Genomic DNA, 24,635 nt, shown 5'->3' on the forward strand with positions numbered 1-24,635 from the left:
ACCAATGACAGAAATATGTAAAGCAGCCACTTGGTCAACACCTCACACATTTACCAAGCATTACTGTGTAAATTTGGGTTAGCAACACAACAAGCCACAGTAGGACAGGTTGTACTAAGGACACTATTTCAAACAACTTCAACTCCTACAGGCTGACCACCGCTTAGGGGAGGAAAACTGCTTTGTAGTCTATGCATAGCATGTGTATCTGCAGCTACACATGCCATCGAACGGAAAATGTCACTTACCCAGTGTACATCTGTTCGTGGCATGTTCCGCTGCAGATTCACATGCGCCCTCCCTCCTCCCCGGGAGCCTGTAGCCGTTTAAGTTACATTCAAATTTGTACATATGTACATACATCTCTATTCCATTGCATGGACATCTCTTACTTTACACTCTATCACTCCTACCTTACCCTCTGCGGGAAAACAATCTAAGATGGAGTCGATGCCCATGCGCAATGGAGCCGAAAAGGAGGAGTCACTCGGTCCCGTGACTCGAAAAGACTTCTTCGAAGAAAAACAACTTGTAACACTCCGAGCCCAACACTAGATGGCAGAACCTCTGCATAGCATGTGAATCTGTAGCGGAACATGCCACGAACAGATGTACACTGGGTAAGTGACATTTTCCATATACATCACATGGACATCTTCTTCACTCACTATATATATGTACATATACAATTCTTCACTCCTCACTTCACCCTCCTGCGGGAAAACTATCTAACATAGGATTCTATGCGCATGCGCACTATCACAGAGAGGAGGAGTCTGGGTATGGTATGATAAAACACCTGGTGCTTCAGATTTTTGTCTATCAATTTCCTTCCGTGGGTTGTTGGTTTGGGTATACACTCAATTTGTGAAGACTGATGGATGAAGTAGGTATTGTCCTGGTTGTTTATCTGTAATCTTCATTACTCCGTTCCACAGTCTTCCTCACAACAGTCCTGCTTTCCTTCCCTGCCCTTCCTTTAGTGGTGGGTGAGAGGAAATTGATTTTTCTGTTTCTGCTTTCTGAGGATTACCATTAAGCAACTGATTTATTTCACACTCATGCAACCCCCTTTCACATATCTCTTTTTTCTCGTTCCTGATTTTTTGTAAATCTCGCTCTGCCTTGGCGACAAAATGGTTATACTGCTATACAACCCCCACACAAACACATACTTAGCCCGATTACACACAGACCTTTAAATACTCCATTGTTTACACATGTACATACTCACATTCATATGCACACATATACACACTCACACACACTAATGTTAGAAAGGACGGACATGACCTCAGCATCCGTTGGCAGAAGCAGCGAGCGCTCCAAAAGAGGAGTGCTGGGAACTGACTGACGTGGATTTGTTTCCAACAGTTCTATGCTTACTTGACTGTTGCCTACTGTAGTTGAGGTGGTCTCGAAAGATTTACCTGATCGTTTCTTTTGCCCATAAAGTTACCATCTATCAGCTCCAGTGTCAGAAGTAGGGAGCTGTAGGTCCTTGCTTACAGACATATCACACATTCATTGAAAACGTTTTTTCAAGTGTCAGAGTACACTATGGTGCATCCTCCCCAGCCTGGGAGCATGCACAAGAACATGCCACACACGGACCTCATAGCCAATGTCTATATTCATCAGCTTACAACGTTCAAACTGAAGCTCATTAGCTCATAACCACTAATAACCAGACCTTAACATCTCCCAAATGTTTGCATAATTCTTTCATTGAGTCTGCCGAGGACCACGGGATCCTAGTGCTCACAATCCTAAGACACTACATTTTTAAATAAAAAGGTATATACAATAGCAGCATTATATTTCTTTGATCGGTCTTCAAGGTGCTCGCATGATTTGGCCAGACCGTGTGGTATGAAGTAGTTGAAATGTACCCGAATTGGACATCGAGGGCACAGGATTAAATGTCTGATCTGGGCCTTCAGGTGGAGCAGCCTCATCTGGTATTACAGGGACCGATGATCATCAAGACAGGTTCTCGAAATGTGACGAGTCTCTTGTGATGGATTTGCCGGTACATTGTGCCATTATTATATGTCCCTTCCGTCTCTCAACTTTCAGAGGTTCAAAATCAAATGGAGGATTTGTCTTTCACTTCTGTTTTTGTTTCACGAGTACCCAGTTACCTTTGTCAAAGACGATCTCATGAGCTCGCCGACACTGATCAGCATATGTCTTCATTTGACTTTTTCCATCAGTTTCAGTAGCACAAACCTCTTCATCATTCTGATTTCATTCAGTGATCCATTGTGATAGTTTGGTTCTTATAGCTCTCCTAAACATCAAGGTGGCAGGACTGTCACCGGTGAGGAGTCAAACGATAGGCACAGAGGGCTTGACATAAAGCCTTAATTATCTCAATTTCCTCCATCGATGCACAATGGATCACTCATTTCATGGTTCCCATAAAACCTTCCACAACACTGTTAGCCTGAGGCCACAAGGATGTACTTTTCTGCTGCTTGACATCAAATCTCGTCAGAAACTCCTTAAACTCCTTGCTATTGAATGGTTGGACCATTGTCAGATTTGAGAGTGTCCAGTATGCCACACACTGCAAATATGTTATCCAGCCACTCAATGACTTGGTCGTGGATTGTTGATGACATATCCTCTACCAGAGGAAAACGGGAATACTCGTCAATGACCGCCTTTAGATGGTGTCCATTTGCAAGGGGCCCAAAGAAGTCAACAGGAACTTTTTCCAACACACGCACAGGAAGATCAAACGAGGTTAGTAGATGCTGGGTCACTTTTGGGGAAAGGCATTTGCATAAATGACTCTTTTAATTCCTTCTCAACTCTCTCATCCAAGTGAGGGAACCACACTCTATCTCCCAGGGCTCTTTTGGTGGCGACAATGCCAAAATGTCCCTCATGAGCAAGTTCACTGATTTACTGTCTCAGACTCTCGGGTATGACCATCCTGGAGCATCTTAGCACAATGCCTACTTTAGTGACAGTTCATCTTGTACATTTCAATACTTTTGAAATTCAGTTTTGACACTCAGAGGTCGAACAGTCTGTCTCCATGATTGCATTGAAATATATATTTTTTAAGGGCAAGCTTATCTTTATCGATAGTTGTAGCGGCAACAATCTATTCGATCAATAAGGCTACTGGCGTGCTGGACCTTACAGTGAAGTTGATGTATTCCTCAGCAGTTTCCAATGTTGAGCTGTGCTGCTCTAGTGGTACTGCTAAGAAATAATCTGCAGGGTTTTGGTTCATGCAAGCCTTATGCACAACTGTATAGACGCACTCTTGTAAACGCAACCCCCACCTCTCAGTGCGAGGGTGCATCGTGGCCTTTGGATTTCCTAATATGGTGAGCAGCGCTTTTGATGGTCTGTGACAATCGTGAAATGTGTTCTATACAGAAAAACATGAAAATGTTCACAGGCCAACACCAAAGTCAGACTCTCTTTTTCCGTCTGGGAATAGTCACTCACTGTGTCAGACAAACTTCTGCTGGTGCATGCCACAGTCTGTCTCTGAGCATTTAGATGTCCATCATGCTCCTTCCATATTGTTCCAAATACCGGTATATCATCACTGTAATTGAAAGCATGTGTAACAGGTTGAATTATTCTACGTATCACATCTTGGAATATTTCTGAAGTAGATGACACTCCAAAGCTCAATCTTTTTGATCAGAACAAACCAAAAGAGTCGAAAAAGTGGTAATGTATGTACGGTTTTCTTCCAATTCAAGTTGATGGTATCCCTTGTTGAAGTCAAGACAGGAGAAGACTTTGGCTCCGTTCAGCTGCATGATCATATCTGCACTGTGCGGATGAGGATGTCTTTCTCTCTCAATTGCTTTGTTCACTTGGCACATATCCACACACATGTGCACTGCACCTCCACTGTCCTTTTTTGGCACTACCACTATGGGTGACACCCATGGTGTAGGACCAGTAGGCCGCTCGATAATGTTGTGGTTTAACAGCATTTCTAGTTGCCTCTCGACTGTTGCTTATAGGTGAAATGATATTCTTCGGTACCATTGTACAACAGGCTGTATGTCTCTGTTAATGTGAAGTTGCACCTTCACTGTCTTAAACCTTCCTAAGCCATGACATAGTGACGGAAACTGACTCACAAATTCAGATTGTGTATTTAGGTTGTGATTGATAGCTAACACCATGTCATCAGCAGTTGCAAAACTAAGTAGACACGCACTGGATGAAGTACCTGGAAGAACGTGGATTAGGATCTGCACAGGCGTCTTCTTATACCACAAGGTCGCTGTGAATGATCCTTGACTCTGCAACGGTTTGGAAGCACCCCACGTGTACACCTTCATATTTGACTATTTGAGTCACGGTTCTCATGACAAATTGTTAAATTGTTTGACTGGCATGATGTTGACCGATGCACTGCTGTCAATTACAAAGGTATGGGACAGCCGTTAACTTCTAGTTTGGTCTTGGGGCAATGTCCATATGAATTCTTTTGTTTAGTAGACTCACTTGCTTTTGTTGTTCGTTGTCTTCTTTGCAAGTGAAAAGGCCACGTGTGCACACCACTTTTGTTTAGATATGATCATTGTGCATTCATCCTCTTCATTGTCGCTCAACAGTAACGTTAACAAATTCTTACAGCATGAACTCGATGACGATCAACTTTGGTTAGCTTCCATCTGTCGCAGTTGAGGTTGCTCTTTGTGTTTGTGGGAGTGTTGAGAATGCTTCTGGAACCTTCTGGCTTCCATTTTCTCATCTCCCCATGGCGCATTTGCTTTCTCTTTTGCTTTGCAAACGGTTATGAAGAGGTTTTCCTTTCCGCAACCTTTGCACATCTGTCCGATGGCTGGACATTTGCCTTCATGTGGAAATTAAAATCTGCACCGGAAACACAGTCTGTCTTTCTTCGAGGATGTCGGCTTAGGGGCATCTACTTGGTTCTTGTGTTTGCTCCTTATTATTAACACTGATTCACTTTTTGCTGCTCCCACTTCCATGTCAGTGGCTTGATGATGTGCTCATTCCTCACCTCTGGCAGCAATTAGTACTTTTTCTAAACTGATCTCTCTGAACATGCGTCTTCTGAACGAGTCCGACAAACAACTATCAATGACTCTGAGGCTCCTGGCTTCTTCATAATTAAATCCACTAAACCTACAGTGTTTGATAAACATATCAAGTCTCTCAACGAACTCATCCATCGTTTTACCTACTCACTGTCTCGCTTGATTGAAAATGTACCTTTCACCTTTCATAGCTGATGTTTGGCATTGCATTGAACTTGGCTCCTAATGCTTCTTTCATCTGACAGTACATTGTCTCAGTCTGTGAGATATTCTTTATAACTTCTATTACTCCATCACTAGCAAGATTCTTTAAGTATTTAATGATTTTCTCAGCATTTACTTCTTCCAGAGCATCTATGAAGTCATCGAAAGGCTTGATCCATGTGGTCCATCTGGAGCCAATATTCAACTTTTTGGCGCTATGGAATGGCGGCGGTGGTTTTATAAAAGTGGGTGCGGTGTGCTTTGCGCCTCCTCCTACTGCCGTTTAGAGTGTGTGCTGTTCAGGCAGCGCTCATAGTGCACCTGAATCCACACCTTCTAGAAGTACTGGCTTTGTATTTCAGCAGAGGTCATCTGACTTTCTCAACGATAATGTGGCGCATTCTTTTTTTTACAGTAAATGCATTATCTCTTTCTTGCATGTTCTGGTCTTTGCTTTCGTTTTTCTGTGTTCGAGTCATTTCTTTGTGCTGTTTCGCCAGCTTTCACCACTCTCGGCCCAACCTGTGACTTTGATACCCGGTGGACTGTGTGTTTGAGTCGCTTTGCTCAAGGTGAGATTCAGAACGTAGTGGATGCCACTTTGCACAGATCAGCCTCTCCAGCACGTCACGTTCAATGTTGAAATCATAAAGAATTTTACTTCGCTGGTGAGTACATTTTTTATTTCTCATACATGATTGTTGATGCCTTTTATGTTGCACCTGATTGTTACTTCCTTTAGAGTTCTTTTTGTGTGAATGATAGCTCGGTGTAGTGGGACACCCCTGCAGTCTTCATCAGCCCAGCTGGCAAGTTTTGGCGGGCCTTTCTAATGGCACTCCTGCTAGGCCTTCAACTTCTCTACGAGGCCTCGTACGGGCTGGAGTGGAGCTTGCACTCCACATTCACCAAGTGTAGGCTTCTTTGCACCGGCTTGGGGCTCATGTGGCACGCACAAGCAGTTTGCTATAACCTACCAAACTATTAGGAACAGCAGTCTTGTTTCTTCGGAGCATGTATCCCCCTACTTGTCGCCAGTTGTCGTGTTCTCCTCAGCTCGGAAACGTGCTCAAAAACATGCCACACATGGAGCTCGTAGCCAACATCTTTCTGCATCAGTGTGCAACATTCACACTGAAACTCATTAGCTCATAACCGCTAATAACCACACCTTAACACCCCCCCAAATGATTGCGTAATTCTTTCATTGAGTCCGCTCAGGACCACGGGGGCCTAGTGCTCACAATCCTAAGAACACTACACCAGCCTTTTCTCACAGACGCAGGGAGGAGGAAATAGTTCATGTTACAAGAATGACGTCTTCAAGTATGAGGGCTGCTCAAAGATGCTGGGCTCATTGCTCCCACTTCTGCTTGCACCACCCAGGACCTATGACCCCAGAGATATGCAGGGTTCACCAGGTTGGTAAAATTTCAAAGTTTGACACTATCCCGGCTCCATCCGGTTTGCTGATTTATGCATGTCACCATTAGGACACACAACCAATAGAAATAAACCTGAAGACGAGTTCTTGTTCTGCAATTCACCCCCATTCCCTCTTCCGTTACCCCCAAACTTTATAGTCCGTTCGTTTCTTTAGAATTGTTCACTTTTGCACTACATTTTTTTTATTTTCAAATCCCAGTGGCATCTGCCATCTCGGGTCGGTAAATAAAAAATGAAAGCCAATGGCTACTGCATCATTTCGCTGGCACGCACATGCATTCTGATGCATGCCCATGGATACATCATCTCACATGCATGCATCACTTGTCCTTTTTAATTCATTCATTTTGACAATGGTGCACAGCATCGGGACAAACGCCGATGGGGAAGAGCATAACCAAAAGTAATTCAGAAAGCCTATAGGTGCCAAAGACGAGACCTATGGCTTTGCCAATGCTTTTTGCATGCTGCTAAAAAGCGTCATACAACACGCTCACTGTTCCAGTGGTATAGATCATGGACACTGCTTTCAGGCAGGCATTAATAATTCTTGGAGGACCAGAGGAGTTCACTGAATGCCTATCTCAATTCCTATGCTCAGGTGCCAGACGTGGTCCCATGAATGATCCAGCCCTGACCTCAGTCCAAGACAGTTCAGAGTGATCTGCATTCGATGCTGAAGCAGCACAATTCAGGCTTTCAGCTTCCACAGACTTTTCAGAAGTGCAAACAGCTCATAGCGCTGCGAGGCCCAGCTTTAGCGTTGGTGGCGCTTGGTGCGGCAATCTTTGTTGTCAAGTCCTGTTTAATTCTGTCTGTCATTCGCAATCCGTGGAGTGGTTTTGTTGCCCTTCTCATGGCACATGTCAGTTGCCTGAAACAATTCCCGAAGCAGGGCCACCACTCCATAAGTGACGGTTAAGTGCCCTAGCACCTGTTGCCGTTTCCTCAACTCACATTTCTTCTCACCCATCACTTTCTATATCAAACATTTCAAAGAGCCAGTCTTTCCTCCCAGCAGTCATAACACCATCTAAACAGAGTCCAGCTCTGTGCCTAGCAAAGTCAAGTTAGTAGCAAGCCATTCTGTCATTTCTTCGGCTAATGGAACACCAAATGTTTCCGCCGCCAGTTCTAGCGTCCTCAGTCTGTGGCGCTCCTGCCAACCATCACTGAGTGTTGAGGGAATGCCACCCCTGCTCAGGCATGGGCAGCTGTCTCTCAACGCACTTCGCACAGGTTCTGAATTTCTCAAAGATCGCACAGGCCACGATCATCCATTTGACATGGACCTGTCCATGTAGTGGAACCCTTCAAATTCAGTCTCCAGGAGCTGAATGTCACATGGCCGGACCGGCAATCTACCATTCCATGGCTGTACCAATGCTGGTGTATGTCATTTTGATTTGGCCAATAAAGTAATTTACTGATGCCTCTTCAGGCCAAGAAAGGTGATGAATCAAACAAAACTCATGCAATGTTTTCTTAGGAGCTACTCAAAGGTACTCCTGACATTCTTCCCTAGCTGCTCTGCATCGTCACCATATGCAAGAGTAGCTGGTGGGATCTGGTGCTCCAGAACAGTCTAGCTTGGGATTTGGGATCTCATGAAAGTGAATGCTGGCACAGCACGGCTGCATTTGCATTTCCATAGATGAATATCTCTTGAGAGCCAGGCTTATGAAGTGGACTGGACTCCAGTGGGTTGGAACAGGCTTAGCCAAGACCCCTGGCCAAGGAGTGTGCTCAAATGTCTCACAGTAGATTTGACTGTACGCAGTGATGGACGAAGACGCAGCATGATGTTAGGTGTACACAGCCTATAGACCAATAAGAGTAAATACACTTTCTACCGCGTCCTGCCCTAGTGATAAATGTCACGCAAAATGGAGAGAGGATCCTAAATTAATTACATCCACTTTAGACTCTGGAAGTATTCCATTTACTAACCCAGCTTCAGCTGACTCACATTGTAACTTTAAATACTAAACATAGAGACTCAATCCATCAGTAACGTGGCTGATTGTGAATAGTGCTAGATGTTGGGTTCTGTATATTTTAAAATCTCAAGTATTATTTTTCTCCCCAGAGATCAAGGAACAACTCAGACCAGACTTCTGATGCCTCAGGTGATGGAAGCCAGGGAGAAAGCTCTAGTTTGCCAACATCAGAATCTGAAGATCAACCAGGGACAAGGCGAACGGTGAGCATTTGGCTGCAGGAAGCCTCGAGGCATGTTTCATGTATTAAGTAACAAAAACCGGAGAAATACTGACCTCCAGTCCATTGAGTATGCACGTAATTGGTTGGAAATAAATGTACTATGGTCATTGATGTAGAACGCAAAATATACTGTTGTTGTCGTCAGAAATCTTCAGATATCAAGTTCCAGTGCCAAGTTCTTCACAGCGCTGTTCAAACTCCCATTCCTCATCCATCACCAAGTAAATCAGGAAGTGCAGTAATACAGTGAAATCTAAAATGAATCCCCCATTGTGAACAACTGTGCTGGGAGCAGCCCCAGCCTTCATCTGTCATGGAACATCCTCCTTTTACACCCCTGCAGGGTATCATGGAATAATGCAAATGCTTTAACCCTCCATAGTCATTCACCTAAGTATACAAATGATGAACTAGAGGACACCCCAGCAGTAGAGGAGAACTGGGTAGAGAAGCATATGTGCTTGCATTAGATGCCGTCATGCTAAGCTTCCGGCTGTGGCTCACATGGAACATCTCACAAGACTACAGGTACGGAAGCTATCACATATACGAAATAAAACACAAGCCTCCTAAATATTGGATTTATTTCACTTAAAAAACCACAAGTTACAAGGATGTTATAGTTAGGCTCACATTTTAAACATACAAAACAATAGAAATTCACCTGTTTTAGTTATTTATCTCAAGTAACTATAACTCGTGCCCTAAGGTAACTATAACTCATGCCCCCGCCATACACAGTTTTTCGTCAAAAATGTGACTGCAAATATTACATTGATATGATCAATGATGTTATCAAAGGTGTCATGAGGGCGGTAATTTGTGGAGTAATTAGCAGTGCATGGCGAGAGCGCAAGTTATAGTTACCTTAGGGCACGAGTTATAGTTACTTGAGATAACTCTAACTACAACAGGTGAATCTCTATGTTTTTTAAATTCTATTTACTAACTATAACGTCCCTGCAACCTTTGTTTTTTCAGTGAATTTCTTTGTTTTTCTGAACACAAAGTTATTTTTATTACTAGAGGTTAATCCAACCACTGGCACACACGACCCAAGGCTGTGCGTGGCGGGAGGTTGGCCGCGAGGCCTGACCTGCAGTAGACCCTGTGGCCAACCCCCCTAAACACCCAACACCATGGTGCGCACGGCCTTTGGCCGTGCACTGTGGGAGTTGGCCCTGGCCCCTCTCTCTGGGCGTGAGAATAGGTGTGAGATGGTTATCTGGGGGTGAAAGTGGCTGTGAGAGTGTTTGTCTGGGTGTGAGATCAGTTGCATCTGTGTCTTAGTTGGTGTGTCAGTGTCTGTGTGGGTCTGTGAGTAGGTGTGTGAGGTTTCACTGGGTGTGTGAGAGTCTGAGTTGGTCTGTGAGTGGGTGCATGAGTGTCTGAGTGGGTCTGTGAGTGGGTGCATGAAGGTGTGAGTGGGGCTGTGAGTGGGTGCATGAGGTTCTGAGTGGGCCTGTGAGTGTGTTTGTCAGTTTCTGAGTGGGTCTGTGAGTGGTTGTGTAAGGGTCTGAGTGGGTGTGTGAGTGGAGAAAGAGATTGAAAAAGAAGAATTGAGAGAGAGCGAGAGAAAGAGAGTGAGAGAGATAGAGAGTGTTTTAGGCTTTAATGACTGATATACTTAGAATGAGATATTTCTGGACAAACTGAAAAGAAAAATGTATTTGTCAATCAAAAAAGAGTGAGATCACTTTTCAGTACGATCTTTAAACTTTTGAAGTTTAAAAGAAATTAAAGAAGGAAAATGACCGCGGACTCACTTGGAGTAGAATCCTCAACTTTTATTGCGAGGCTCTGTGACCTTAAACTTTAGGCCATGCTTACTGTGATGCTTCCAGACATACCTATGACAGTCAACCCAAGTATGTGATTGGAAAGAAACTTGAATGTTCCATCACTAGGAAAGTTTAGCGGTCAAAACACCAGTAAATAAACAAACACACTGCCACGCGATACTAGGATTTGAACCTTCAGCCCACTGAGTGACAGAACAAGACCTTGACCAGTGACTCTGTTCTGCTCTGCATCCCAACATAAGTATAACATTGGTACCAAACATCTTGCTAGTCTTACTATTTGAAGACATTGCATGGAGAGACCATTTCAATGACTGTCTCTCTCTCTCTCTTCCATCCCACTCCGACATTGTGCCCTGGGGAGGTGGCAGTCCCTCGGGCTGCCGGTTGGGGGGGGCGTTTTTCACAATCTGCCCCGGGGAGGTGGCTCCCCGGAGCTGCAGGGGTGGAGGGGGGGTGGATGCTCCTCCCGCATTTCATTTCACATTGTGCCCGGGGTAGGTTGCGGTCTCCAGGTCTGCGGAGGGGCTGGGACAGCCCCCCTGCATTTCTTTTTCACAATCTGCTCTAGTGAGGTGGGGGTCCCTAGGGCTCCGGAGGGGCCAGGTGGTCCCCCACATTTCTTTTTCACAATCTGCCCCGGGGAGATGGTGGCCTCTGGAGCTGCGAGTTGGGGTAGGGGGCGGGCAGCCCACTACCCCTACCGCCGCATTCAAAAATTGAACGCCCTCAGGACCTGGCCCACCCGGGGACTGCCGTTAAACAAGCACGGAAGCCTGCGCTTGTTATTGTTTTTAAAATTTTTGGCGGATTTGCTGCGGCTCATGCCAAAAACTCCAGAGCTAAGGAGTCAGGCCCCTTTTGATTTTTTCACCTTTTATTCTGAGACTCGGCTGAAGTTGAATCCCAAGCTGTCTGCCAACACTTTTGTTATTAAAGTGTTGGCAGACAGCCAGATCTCAGTACGAGACTGGGAGGGTTCGCGGACCCTTCACATCCCTATATATACATATTTGTTTTTTCTTAAATATTTCGAAAATTACTGAACGGATTTACACCAAATAACAAAAAGGGTGCTTTTTGGACCAAGAACTAACTTCCTGCCAAATTAGTTGTAATTCTGTCCAGTGGTTTGGGCGCTATTCCTGTTCAAAATCCCTGTGGGAATTATCATGGGAAACGCACCTTTTTTAACCCCCCTTTTTCTCAGCTCCCGCTTGACGGATCACCCTGAAACTTTCCAGACCCTAGCTGATGTGACTGTAACCACCTAATGGCATTCGCCACTTGGTAATATATAAAAAAATATATATATAATATATATATATATATTCTGGTTCAATAAAACATATGGTGCTTCAGATGTTTGTCTCAGTTATCAATTTCCTTCCGTGGGTTGTTGGTTTGGGTATACACACAATTTGTGAAGGCTGATGGATGAGGTAGGTATTGATCTGGTTACTTATCAGTAATCTTCATTAGTCCGATCCATAGGCTCCCCCAACACAGTCCTGCTTTCCTTACTTACCCCCCCCTTTAGTGGTGGGTGAGAGGAAATTGATTTTTCTGTTTCTGGTTTCTGAGGATTACCACTAAGCAACTGAGTTATTTCACACTCATGCAACCCCCTTTCACGTATCTCTTTATTCTCGTTCCTGATTTTCTGTATATATTGCTCAGCCTTGGTGACAAAATGGTTATACTGCTATGCAACCCCTGCACAAACACATACTTAGTCCGTTTACACAGACCCTTAAATACGCCAGCGCTTACACATGCATCAGTGGCGGCCTGTAATTTTAGGAGGGAGAGGGTGGGCGGGAAGCACACTCACACTCCATCATTCACAAATGCGCGCACCCGCACATCCATTCACAACACTCATCAAATATTCAAACATACACGCACGCACCAAACATTCATTAAAAAAGAAAACACACACACTTACCTTCAGCTCTGCTTCGGAGGTCCCAGGAGGGTTGGGACTGCTGCCTTCCCTGACTTGCTGACCTTAAGTCACCCAATAAGGGAAGGCAATAGTCCCAACTTCGACACAGAGTGGGATGGGGTAACTGAGACTTCTGAACCCACCCCACCCCACTCTGTGACGAGGTGTCACTGATTGACACTCGCCCTAGACGCTTCAGGGCACAAACCTGAAGCGCCCAGGTCGGAGTCAATGGGTGACGCTACCCCACGTCACTGAGGGGATGGGCCTCGAGGCATCTTTGCTGAGCTGAGGAGATCACGCCCATAGGAGCTGTGACCACTTCAGCCCAGAAAAGTTCAGCTCAGGCAACCAGGAGTCTGTGCAAATCACGCATGTCTCGTTCCTGCCTGATCTGAAAATGAACAGTGTCTGTCAGGCTGACCTTTGCTCAGCCTGACAGGCACTCTTCATGAGGGGCAAAAGATGGGGGGGCGTGGCCCCTCTGCCCTAAAGGACGGGCTGCGACTGATCTGCATATACCCACCTTCATGTGCACACAAATCACACACACTAATGTTACAAAGGTCGGGCATGACCTCAGCATCAGTTGGCAGAAGCAGCGAGCGCTCCAAAACAGCAGCACTGGGAACTGACTGACGTGGATTTGTTTCCAACAGTCTACTTTTACTTGACTGTTGCCTACTGTAGTTGAGGCGGTCTGGAAAGATTTACCTGATAGTTTCTTTTGCCAATAAAGTCACCAGCTATCAGCTCCAGTGTCAGAAGTAGGGAGCCGTAGGTCCTTGCTTACAAACATATCACACATTCATTGAAAACTTTTTTTCAGGTGTCAGAGTACATTATGGTGCATCCTCCGCAGCCCGGGAGCATTCACAAGAGGATTCCACACACGAACCTCATAGCCAACGTCTATATTCATCAGCTTACAACATTCAAACTGAAGCAAATTAGCTCATAACCACTAATAACCACATCTTAACACCTCCCAAATGATTGTGTAATTCTTTCATTAAGTCTGCCCAGGACCGCGGGATCCTAGTGCTCGCAATCCTAAGACACTACATTTTTAAATAAAAAGGTATAAACAATAGCAGCATTATATTCCTTTGATTGGTCTTCAAGGTGCTCGCATGATTCGGCCAGACCGTATGGTATAAAGTAGTTGAACTGTACCTGAATTGGACACCGAGGGCACAGGATTAAATGTCTGATCTGGGCCTTCAGGTAGAGCAGCCTCATCTGGTATTACAGGGACCAATGATCGTCAAGACAGGTTCTCGAAATGTGACAAGTCTCTCGTGATGGATTTGACAGTACATTGCCCAGTTATCATGTGTCCCTTCCACGTCTCAACTTTCAGAGGTTCATAATCCAATGGAGGCTCTGTCTTTTGCTTCTGTTTTTGTTTCACGAGTACCCAGTTACCTTTGTCAAAGACGATCTCATGAGCTCGCCGACATTGATCAGCATATGTCTTCATTTGACTTTTTTGATCAGTGTCAGTAACACAAACCTCTTCATCATTCTGATTTCATTCAGTGATCCACTGTGGTAGCTTGGTTCTTGTAACTCTCCCAAACATCAAGGTGGCAGGACTGTCACCGGTGAGGAGTCGAACGATAGGCACAGAGGGCTTGACGTAATGCCTAACTTAGCTCTATTTCCTCCATCAATGCACGCTGGATCACTCATTTCAGGGTTCCTATAAAACCATCCACAACACCGTTAGCCTGAGGACACAAGGATGTGCTTTTCTGCTGCTTGACATCAAGTCTAGTCAGAAACTCCTTAAACTCCTTGTTATTGAATGGTGGACCATTGTCAGACTTGAGAGTGTCCAGTATGCCCCACACTGCAAATATGTTGTCCAGCCGCTCAATGACTTGGTCATGGGTTGTTGATGATATATCCTCTACCAGATGAAAATGGGAATGCTCGTCAATGACCTCCTTTAGATGGTGTCCATTTGCAAGGGACCCAAATAAGTCTATAGCAACTATTTCCCACTCACATGCAGGAAGATCAGACAAGGTTTGTGGGTTCTGGGTCACCTTTGGGGAAAGGCAATTGCATAAATGACTCTTTTAGTTCCCTCCCAATTCTCTCATCCAATTGAGGGAACCACACTCTATCTCTGAGGGCTCTTTTGGTGGCAACAATGCCAAAATGTCCCTCATGAGCAAGTTCAGTGATTTACTTTCTCAGACTCTCGGGTATGACAATCCTGGAACCTCTTAGCACAATGCCTACTTTAGTGACAGTTCCTCTTGTACATTTCAATATTTTTGAAATTCAATTTTAACACTCAGAGGTCGAACACTGTGTCTCCATGATTGCATTGAAATATTTTTTTTTAAGGGCAAGCTTATCTTTATCGGTATTTGTAGCAGCAACAATCTGTTCGATCTGTGAGGTTACTGGCGTGCTGACCTTACAGTGAAGTTGATGTATTCCTCAGCAGTTTTCAATGTTGAGCTGTGTTGCTGTAGTGGTACTGGTAAGAAATAATGTGCAGGGTTTTGGTTCACTAGGCTTATGCACGATTGTATAGTCGTACTCTTGTAACCGCAACCCCCACCTCTCAATGTGAGGGGCATCTTGGCTTTTGGATTTCCGAATATAGTGAGCAGCGCTTGGTAGTCTGTGACAATCGTGAAATGCTTTCTATACAGAAAAACATGAAAATGTTCAGAGGCCCACACCACAGTCAGACTCTCTTTGTCCTTCTGGGAATAGGCACTCACTGTGTCAGACAAACTTCTGCTGGTGCCACAGTCTGTCTCCGAGCATTTAGATGACCATCATGCTGAGCAAGGATCAACATCAATCTCAGTGTGTAGTTTAGGATCAAATCAGGCCATCTCAGTTGCATGTTCAATCGCATGATTTATTCTTTTGAAACCTTGGCCACAGTTAAAGGACAAACAGAACAGGACATTTTGTTTGGTCAGCTTCTGCAAATGGGCATTCACTGTAGCACAGTCACAAATGTTCCTTGAACAATAGCTGGCCAAGAAGGGCAGTAACATGGTGACATCTTGTGGGGGACTGGCGACTGACAGTGCTCATACCTTATCTGGATCAGGAGACATCCCCTCATCAGGAAATATGTGCCCAAAGAACTTGAGTTTGTTTTTGTGACATTCACACTTTCCTGCATTTAATGTGAGACCTGCATTTGTAAGAAACTGACACACTAATTTGAGAGCCTTATCATGCTCCTTCCATAGTGTTCCAAATACCGGTATATCATCACTGTAATTGAAAGCATGTTTAACAGGTTGAATTATTCTACATATCACATCTTGGAATATTTCTGCAGTAGACGACTCTCCAAAGCTCAATCTTTTGCATCTGAACAAACCAAAAGAGTTGAAAAAGTGGTAATGTATGTACGGTTTTCTTCCAATTCAAGTTGATGGTATCCCTTGTTCAAGTCAAGACAGGTGAAGACTTTGGCTCCGTTCAGCTGCATGATCATATCTGCACTGTGCGGATGAGGATGTCCTTCTCTCTCAATTGCTTTGTTCGCTCGGCACATAGCCACACACATGTGCACTGCACCTGCACTGTCCTTTTTCGGCACTACCACTATGGGCGACACCCATGGTGTAAGACCAGTAGACCGCTTGAAAATGTTGTGTTTTAACAACATTTCTAGTTCCTCCTCATCTGTTGCTTTTAGGTGAAATGGTATTGTTCGGTATCCTTGTGCAACAGGCTGGATGTCTTTGTTAATGTGAAGTTACATCTTCATTGTCTTAAGCCTTCCTAGGCCATAGCATAGTGACGGAAACTGACTCACAAATTCAGATGGTGTTTTTAGGTTGTGATTGATAGATATCAGCCCCATGTCAGCAGCAGCTGCAAAACTACGTAGACATGCACCAGATGAAGTACCTTGTAGAACGTGGATTAGAACCTGCTCAGGCGACTTATACCGCAAGGTCACTGTGAATGATCCTTGACTGTACAATGGTTTGGAAACAGCCCATGTGTACCCCTTCATATTTGACTCTTTGAGTCATGGTACAAGTGACAAATTGTTGAATTGTTTGACTGGCATGATGTAGACCGATGCAGTGCTGTCAATAGGTTATGGGTCACCCGTTAACATTTAGTTTGATCTTGGAGCAATGTCCATATGAATTCTTTTGTTTGGTTGACTCACTTGCTTTTCTCGTTCGTTGTCATCTTTGCAAGCGAAAAGGCCCACGTGTGCACAACGCTTTTGTTTAGATACAATCATTGCGCATTCATCCTGTTCACTGTCGCTCAACAGTGACGTCCCCGAATTCTTACAGGATGAACTTGATGATGAGCAACTTTGTTTAACTTCCATCTGTCGCAGTTGAGGTTGCTCTTTGTGTTTGTGGGAGTGGTGAGAATGCATCTGGAACCTTCTAGCTTCCATTTTCCCATCTCCCCATGGTGCAATTGCTTTCCGTTATGAAGAGGTTCTCCTTTCTGCAACCTTTGCACATCTGTCCAATGGCTGGACAATTGCCTTCATGTGGAAATGAAAATCTGCTCCTGAAACACAGTCTTTCTTTCTTCGAGGATGTCGACTCAGGGGCATCTACTTGGTGTTCGTGTTTGCTCCTCATGATTAATGCTGATTCACTTTTTGCTGCTCCCGCTTCCATATCGGTGGCTTGATGATGTGCTCATTCCTCGGCTCTGGCAGCAATTAGTACTTTTACTAAACTGAGCATCTCTCTCAACATGCGTCTTCTGAACAAGTCTGACAAACAACCATCGATGACTCTGAGGCCCCTGCCTTCTTCATCATTAAAGTCACTAAACTTACAGTGTTTGATAAGCACATCAAGTCTCTCAACAAACTCATCCATCGTTTCACCTCCCTGTTGTCTCGCTTGATTGAAAATGTACCTTTCATAGTTGATGTTTGGCATTGCATTGAACTTGGCTCCTAATGCTTCCTTCATCTGACAGTACATTGTCTCAGTCTGTGAGATTTTCTTTATTACTTCTTTTAATCCATCACTAGCAAGATTCTTTAAGTATTTAATGATTTTCTCGGCATTTACTTCTTCAAGAGCATCTACGAAGTCATCAAAAGTCCTGATCCACGTGGTCCATCTGGAGCCAACATTTTGCTTTTCGGCCGAGGTGGTTTTATAAAAGTGGCTGTGGTGTGCTTCGCGTCTCCTCCTACTGCCGTTGAGAGTGTGTGCTGTTCAGGCAGTGCTCCTTGTGCACCTGAATCCCCGCCTATTGGAAGTACCAGCTTCGTATTTCAGTTCAAGTCATCTGACTCATTTAACGATCATGTGGCTCATTAATTTATTTACAGTAAATGCATTATCTGTTTCTTGCGTGTTCTGGTCTTTGCTTTCGTTTTTCTGTGTTCGAGTAATTTCTTCATGCTGTTTCGAGAGCTTTCACCACTCTCAGTCCAACCTGTGACTTTGATAGCGGTGGGCCGTGTGTTTGAGTCGCTTTGCTCAGGGTGAGATTCAGAACGTAGTGGATGCCACTTTGTACAGATCTTCCTGTCCAGCACGTCATGTCCAACGTTGAAATCGTAAAGAGTTTTACTTCTCTGGTGAGTACATTTCTATTTTTCGTACCTGGTTGTTGCTGCCTTGTATGTTGCACCTGATTGTTACTGCTGTTAGAGTTCTTTTTGTGTGAATGATAGCTTGATGCAGTGGCACAGCACTGCATTCTTCTTCAGCCCAGCAGGCAAGCCTTGACGGGTTTTTCCAATGGCACTCCTCTGCTAGGCCTTCAACTTCTCTACGAGGCCTCGTATGGGCTGGAGTGGAGCTTGCACTCCACATACACCAAGTGTAGGCTTCTTTGACCCGGGTTTGGGCTCCTGTGGCACGCACAAGCAGTTTGCTATAACCTACCAAACTCTTAGGAACAGCAGTCTTGTTTCTTTGTAGCATGTATCCCCCTACTTGTCGCCAGTTGTCGTGTTCGCCTCAGCTCGGAAGCGTGCTCAAAAACATGCCACACATGGAGCTTATAGCCAACATCTTTCTGCATCAGTGTGTAACATTCACACTGAAATTCATTAGCTCATAACCGCTAATAACCACACCTTAACAACCCCCAAATGATTGCGTATTTCTTTCATTGAGTCCGCTCAGGACCACGGGGGACTAGTGCTCACAATCCTAAGAACACTACACACTTCACCAGCCTTTTCTCACAGTCGCAGGGAGGAGGAAATAGTTTATGTTACAAGAATGACGTCTTCAAGTATGAGGGCTGCTCAAAGATGCTGTGCTCATTGCTCCCACTTCTGCTTGCACCACCCAGGACCTTTGACCCCAGAGATATGCAGGGTTCACCAGGTTGGTAACATTTCAAAGTTTGACACTATCCCGGCTCCATCCGGTTTGCTGATTTATGCATGTCACCATTAGGACACACAACCAATAGAAATAAACCTGAAGACGAGTTCTTGTTCTGCAATTCACCCCCATTCCCTCTTCCGTTACCCCCAAACTTTATAGTCCTTTCGTTTCTTTAAAATTGTTCACTTTTGCACTACATTTTTTTTATTTTCAAATCCCAGTGGCATCTGCCATCTCGGGTCGGTAAATAAAAAATGAAAGCCAATGGCTACTGCATCATTTCGCTGGCACGCACATGCATTCTGATGCATGCCCATGGATACATCATCTCACATGCATGCATCACTTGTCCTTTTTAATTCATTCATTTTGACAATGGTGCACAGCATCGGGACAAAGGCCGATGGCGAAGAGCATAACCAAAAGTAATTCAGAAAGCCTATAGGTGCCAAAGACGAGACCTATGGCTTTGCCAATGCTTTTTGCATGCTGCTAAAAAGCGGCATACAACGCGCTCACTGTTCCAGTGGTATAGATCATGGACACTGCTTTCAGGCAGGCATTAATAACTCTTGGAGGACCAGAGGAGTTCACTGAGCGCCTATCTCAATTCCTATGCTCAGGTGCCAGACGTGGTCCCATGAATGATCCAGCCCTGACCTCAGTCCAAGACAGTTCAGAGTGATCTGCATTCGATGCTGAAGCACCACAATTCAAGCTTTCAGCTTCCACAGACTTTTCAGTAGTGCAAACAGCTCATAGCGCTGCGAGGCCCAGCTTTAGCGTTGGTGGCGCTTGGTGCGGCATTCTTTGTTGTCAAGTCCTGTTTAATTCTGTCTGTCATTCGCAATCCGTGGAGTGGTTTTGTTGCCCTTCTCATGGCACATGTCAGTTGCCTGAAACAATTCCCGAAGCAGGACGACCGCTCCACAAGTGACGGTTAAGCGCCCTAGCACCTGTTGCCGTTTCCTCAACTCACATTTCTTCTCACCCATCACTTTCTATATCAAACATTTCAAAGAGCCAGTCTTTCCTCCCAGCAGTCATAACACCATCTAAACAGAGTCCAGCTCTGTGCCTAGCAAAGTCAAGTTAGTAGCAGGCCATTCTGCCATTTCTTCGGCTAATGGAACACCAAATGTTTCCGCCGCCAGTTCTAGCGTCCTCAGTCTGTGGCGCTCCTCCCAACCATCACTGAGTGTTGAGGGAATGCCACCCCTGCTCAGGCATGGACAGCTGTCTCTCAACCCACTTCGCACAGGTTCTGAATTTCTCAAAGATCGCCCAGGCCACGATCATCCATTTGACATGGACCTGTCCATGTAGTGGAACCCTTCAAATTCAGTCCCCAGGAGCTGAATGTCACCTGGCTGGACCGGCAATCTGCCATTCCATGGCTGTGCCAATGCTGGTGTATGTCATTTTAATTGGCCAATAAAGTAATTTACTGATGCCTCTTCAGGCCAAGAAAGGTGATGAATCAAACAAAACTCGTGCAATGTTTTCTTAGGAGCTATTGCCAGTGTCAATACAATGAGGCCTTTTAATTGGTGTTTTGCTAATTGGCCTATCATTCTGCAACGTAACTTGTTAGTCTTGTTTTTCTGCCCTCTCCCTGGGCTTCTCCATGCATCCTTAATTCTCTACCTAACTGCCCTTGAGTAGCACATTGTATGGAATCTGAAAACCTTGCATGAAGTCAACCCACAATAACCCAGCCACTGGACCATCCGGATACCTCAACATCCAGGGGTCTCCTTTCAGCCAGTAATGGTGCAGATGTGTGAGCACCGAGCAGAGCATAGCAAGCTCACATTGTTTCTGTGGTCTTCGGACAGGGAATTGTTAGGAGTGGATCACATCCTCAAAGGTACTCTTGACATTCTTCCCTAGCTGTTCTGCATCATCACCATATGTAAGAGTAGCTGGTGGCATCTGGTGCTCCAGAACAGTCTAGCTTGGGCTTTGGAAAGTGAATGCTGGCACAGGACAGCTGCATGTGCAATTCCATAGATGAATATCTATTGAGAGCCAGGCTTATGAAGTGGACTGGACTTCAGTGGGTTGAAACAGGCTTAGCCAAGAACCCTGACCAAGGAGTGTGCTCAAATGTCTCCCGGTAGATTTGACTGTACGCAGTGATGGTCATGGATGAAGATGCAGCATGATGTTAGGTGTACACAGCCTATAGAGCAATAAGAGTAAATACACTTTCTACCGGGTACTGCCCTAGTGATAAATGTCACCCAAAATGGAGAGCGGATCCTAAATTAATAACATCCACTTTAGACTCTGGCAGTATTCCATTTACTAACCCAGCTTCAGCTGACTCACTTTGTAACTTTAAATACTAAACATAGAGACTCAATCCATCAGTAACGTGGCTGATTGTGAATAGTCCTAGATGTTGGTTTCTGTATATTTTAAAATCTCAAGTATTATTTTTCTCCACAGAGATCAAGGAACAACTCAGACCAGACTGCTGATGCCTCAGGTGATGGAAGCCAGGGAGAAAGATCTAGTTTGCCAACATCAGAATCTGAAGATCAACCAGGGACAAGGCGAACGGTGAGCATTTGGCTGCAGGAAGCCTTGAGGCATGTTTCATGTATTAAATAACAAACACCAGAGAAATTCTGACCTCCAGTCCATTGAGTATGCACGTAATTGGTTGGAAATAAATTTTATATGGTCATTGACGTAGAAAGCAAAATATACTGTTGTTGTTGTCAGAACTCTTAACATATCAAGTTCCAACGCCAAGTTCTTCACAGCGCTGTTCAAACTCCCATTGCTCATCCATCACAAAGTAAATCAGGAACTGCAGTAATACAGTTAAATCTAAAATGAATCCCCCATTGTGAACAACTGTGCTGGGAGCAGCCCCAGCCTTCATCTGTCATGGAACATCCTCCTTCTACCCCCCTGCAGGGTATCATGGAATAATGCGAATGCTTTAACCCTCCATAGTCATTCACCTAAGTATACAAATGATGAACTAGAGGACACCCCAGCAGTAGAGGAGAACTGGGAAGAGAAGCATATGTGCTTGCATTAGATGCCGACATGCTAAGCTTCCGGCTGTGGCTCACATAGAACATCTCACAAGACTACAGGTACGGAAGCTATCACATGTATGCAATGAAACACAAGCCTCCTCAATATTGGATTTATTTCACTTAAAAAACCACAAGTTACAAGGATGTTATAGTTAGGCTCACATTTTAAACATACAAAACAATAGAAATTCACCTGTTTTAGTTATTTATCTCAAGTAACTATAACTCGTGCCCTAAGGTAACTATAACTCATGCCCCGACATACACAGTTTTTCGTCAAAAATGTGACTGCAAATATTACATTGATATGATCAATGATGTTATCAAAGATGTCATGAGGGCGGTAATTTGTGGAGTAATTAGCAGTGCATGGCGAGGGCGCAATTTATAGTTACCTTAGGGCACGAGTTATAGTTACTTGAGATAACTCTAACTACAACAGGTGAATCTCTATGTTTTTTAAATTCTATTTCCTGCAACCTTTTTTTTTGTCAGTGAATTTCTTAGTTTTTTTTAAACACAGTTATTTTTATTACTAGAGGTTAGTCCAACCACTGGCACACACGACCCAAGGCTGTGCGCGGTGGGAGGTTGGCCGCGAGGCCTGACCTGCAGTAGACCCTGTGGCCAACCCCCCTAAACACCCAACACCATGGTGCGCACGGCCTTTGGCCGTGCACTGTGGGAGTTGGCCCTGGCCCCTCTCTCTGGGCGTGAGAATAGGTGTGAGATGGTTATCTGGGGGTGAAAGTGGCTGTGAGAGTGTTTGTCTGGGTGTGAGATCGGTTGCATCTGTGTCTTAGTTGGTGTGTCAGTGTCTGTGTGGGTCTGTGAGTAGGTGTGTGAGGTTTCACTGGGTGTGTGAGAGTCTGAGTTGGTCTGTGAGTGGGTGCATGAGTGTCTGAGTGGGTCTGTGAGTGGGTGCGTGAAGGTCTGAGTGGGGCTGTGAGTGGGTGCATGAGGTTCTGAGTGGGCCTGTGAGTGTGTTTGTCAGTTTCTGAGTGGGTCTGTGAGTGGTTGTGTAAGGGTCTGAGTGGGTGTGTGAGTGGAGAAAGAGATTGAAAAAGAAGAATTGAGAGAGAGAGCGAGAGAAAGAGAGCGAGAGAGATAGAGAGTGTTTTAGGCTTTAATGACTGATATACTTAGAATGAGATATTTCTGGACAAACTGAAAAGAAAAATGTATTTGTCAATCAAAAAAGAGTGAGATCACTTTTCAGTACGATCTTTAAACTTTTGATGTTTACAAGAAATTAAAGAAGGAAAATGACCACAGACTCACTTGGAGTAGAATCCTCAACTTTTATTGCGAGGCTCTGTGACCTTAAACTTTAGACCATGCTTACTGTGATGCTTCCAGACATACCTATGACAGTCAACCCGAGTATGTGATTGGAAAGAAACTTGAATGTTCCATCACTAGGAAAGTTTATTGGTCAAAACACCAGTAAATAAACAAACACACTGCCACGCGATACTAGGATTTGAACCTTCAGCCCACTGAGTGACAGCACAAGACCTTGACCAGTGACTCTGTTCTGCTCTGCATCCCAACATAAGTATAACATTGGTACCAAACATCTTGCTAGTCTTACTATTTGAAGACATTGCATGGAGAGACCATTTCAATGACTGTCTCTCTCTCTCTCTTCCATCCCACTCCGACATTGTGCCCTGGGGAGGTGGCAGTCCCTCGGGCTGCCGGGGGTGGCGGTTGGGGGGGCGTTAGGTGCTGGGCTGCCCTCGCATTTCTTTTTCACAATCTGCCCCGGGGAGGTGGCTCCCTGGAGCTGCAGGGGTGGAGGGGGGGGGGGGTGGATGCTCCTCCCGCATTTCTTTGCACATTGTGCCCGGGGTAGGTTGCGGTCTCCAGGTGTGCAGAGGGGCTGGGACAGCCCCCCTGCATTTCTTTTTCACAATCTGCTCTCAGGAGGTGGGGGTCCCTAGGGCTCCGGAGGGGCCAGGTGGTCCCCCACATTTCTTTTTCACAATCTGCCCCGGGGAGATGGTGGCCTCTGGAGCTGCGAGTTGGGGTAGGGGGTGGGCAGCCCACTACCCCTACCGTCGCACTCAAAAATTGAATGCCCTCAGGACCTGGCCCACCCGGGGACTGCCGTTAAACAAGCACGGAAGCCTGCGCTTGTTTTTCTTTTTTAAATTTTTGGCGGATTTGCTGCGGCTCATGCCAAAAACTCCAGAGCTAAGGAGTCAGGCCCCTTTTGGTTTTTTCACCTTTTTTTCTGAGACTCGGCTGAAGTTGAATCCCAAGCTGTCTGCCAACACTTTCTTATTAAAGTGTTGGCAGACAGCCAGATCTCAGTACGAGACTGGGAGGGTTCGCGGACCCTTCACGTCCCTATATATACATATTTGTTTTTTCTTAAATATTTCAAAAATTACTGAACGGATTTACACCAAATAACAAAAAGGGCGCTTTCTGGACCAAGAACTAACTTCCTGCCAAATTTGTTGTCATTCTGTCCAGTGGTTTGGGCGCTATTCCTGTTCAAAATCCCTGTGGGAATTATCATGGGAAACGCACCTTTTTTAACCCCCCTTTTTCTC

At 45.0% G+C, this 24,635-nt stretch overlaps 1 protein-coding gene across 2 annotated transcripts in view; it reads left to right on the plus strand.

Annotated features, from left to right (window-relative positions):
* LOC138293602 (serine-rich adhesin for platelets-like) overlaps nt 1–24,635 on the plus strand; it is a 620,895-nt gene that overhangs the window by 151,364 nt on the left and 444,896 nt on the right. For both annotated transcript variants that reach the window (XM_069232871.1, XM_069232872.1), the window contains exons 5-6: nt 8,794–8,907; nt 21,467–21,580. In XM_069232871.1, coding sequence (XP_069088972.1) covers nt 8,794–8,907; nt 21,467–21,580 — 228 coding nt within the window. The remainder of the gene's footprint in view (nt 1–8,793; nt 8,908–21,466; nt 21,581–24,635) is intronic.

Source organism: Pleurodeles waltl, chromosome 4_2, assembly GCF_031143425.1.
Source record: "Pleurodeles waltl isolate 20211129_DDA chromosome 4_2, aPleWal1.hap1.20221129, whole genome shotgun sequence".
Taxonomy (NCBI): domain Eukaryota; kingdom Metazoa; phylum Chordata; class Amphibia; order Caudata; family Salamandridae; genus Pleurodeles; species Pleurodeles waltl.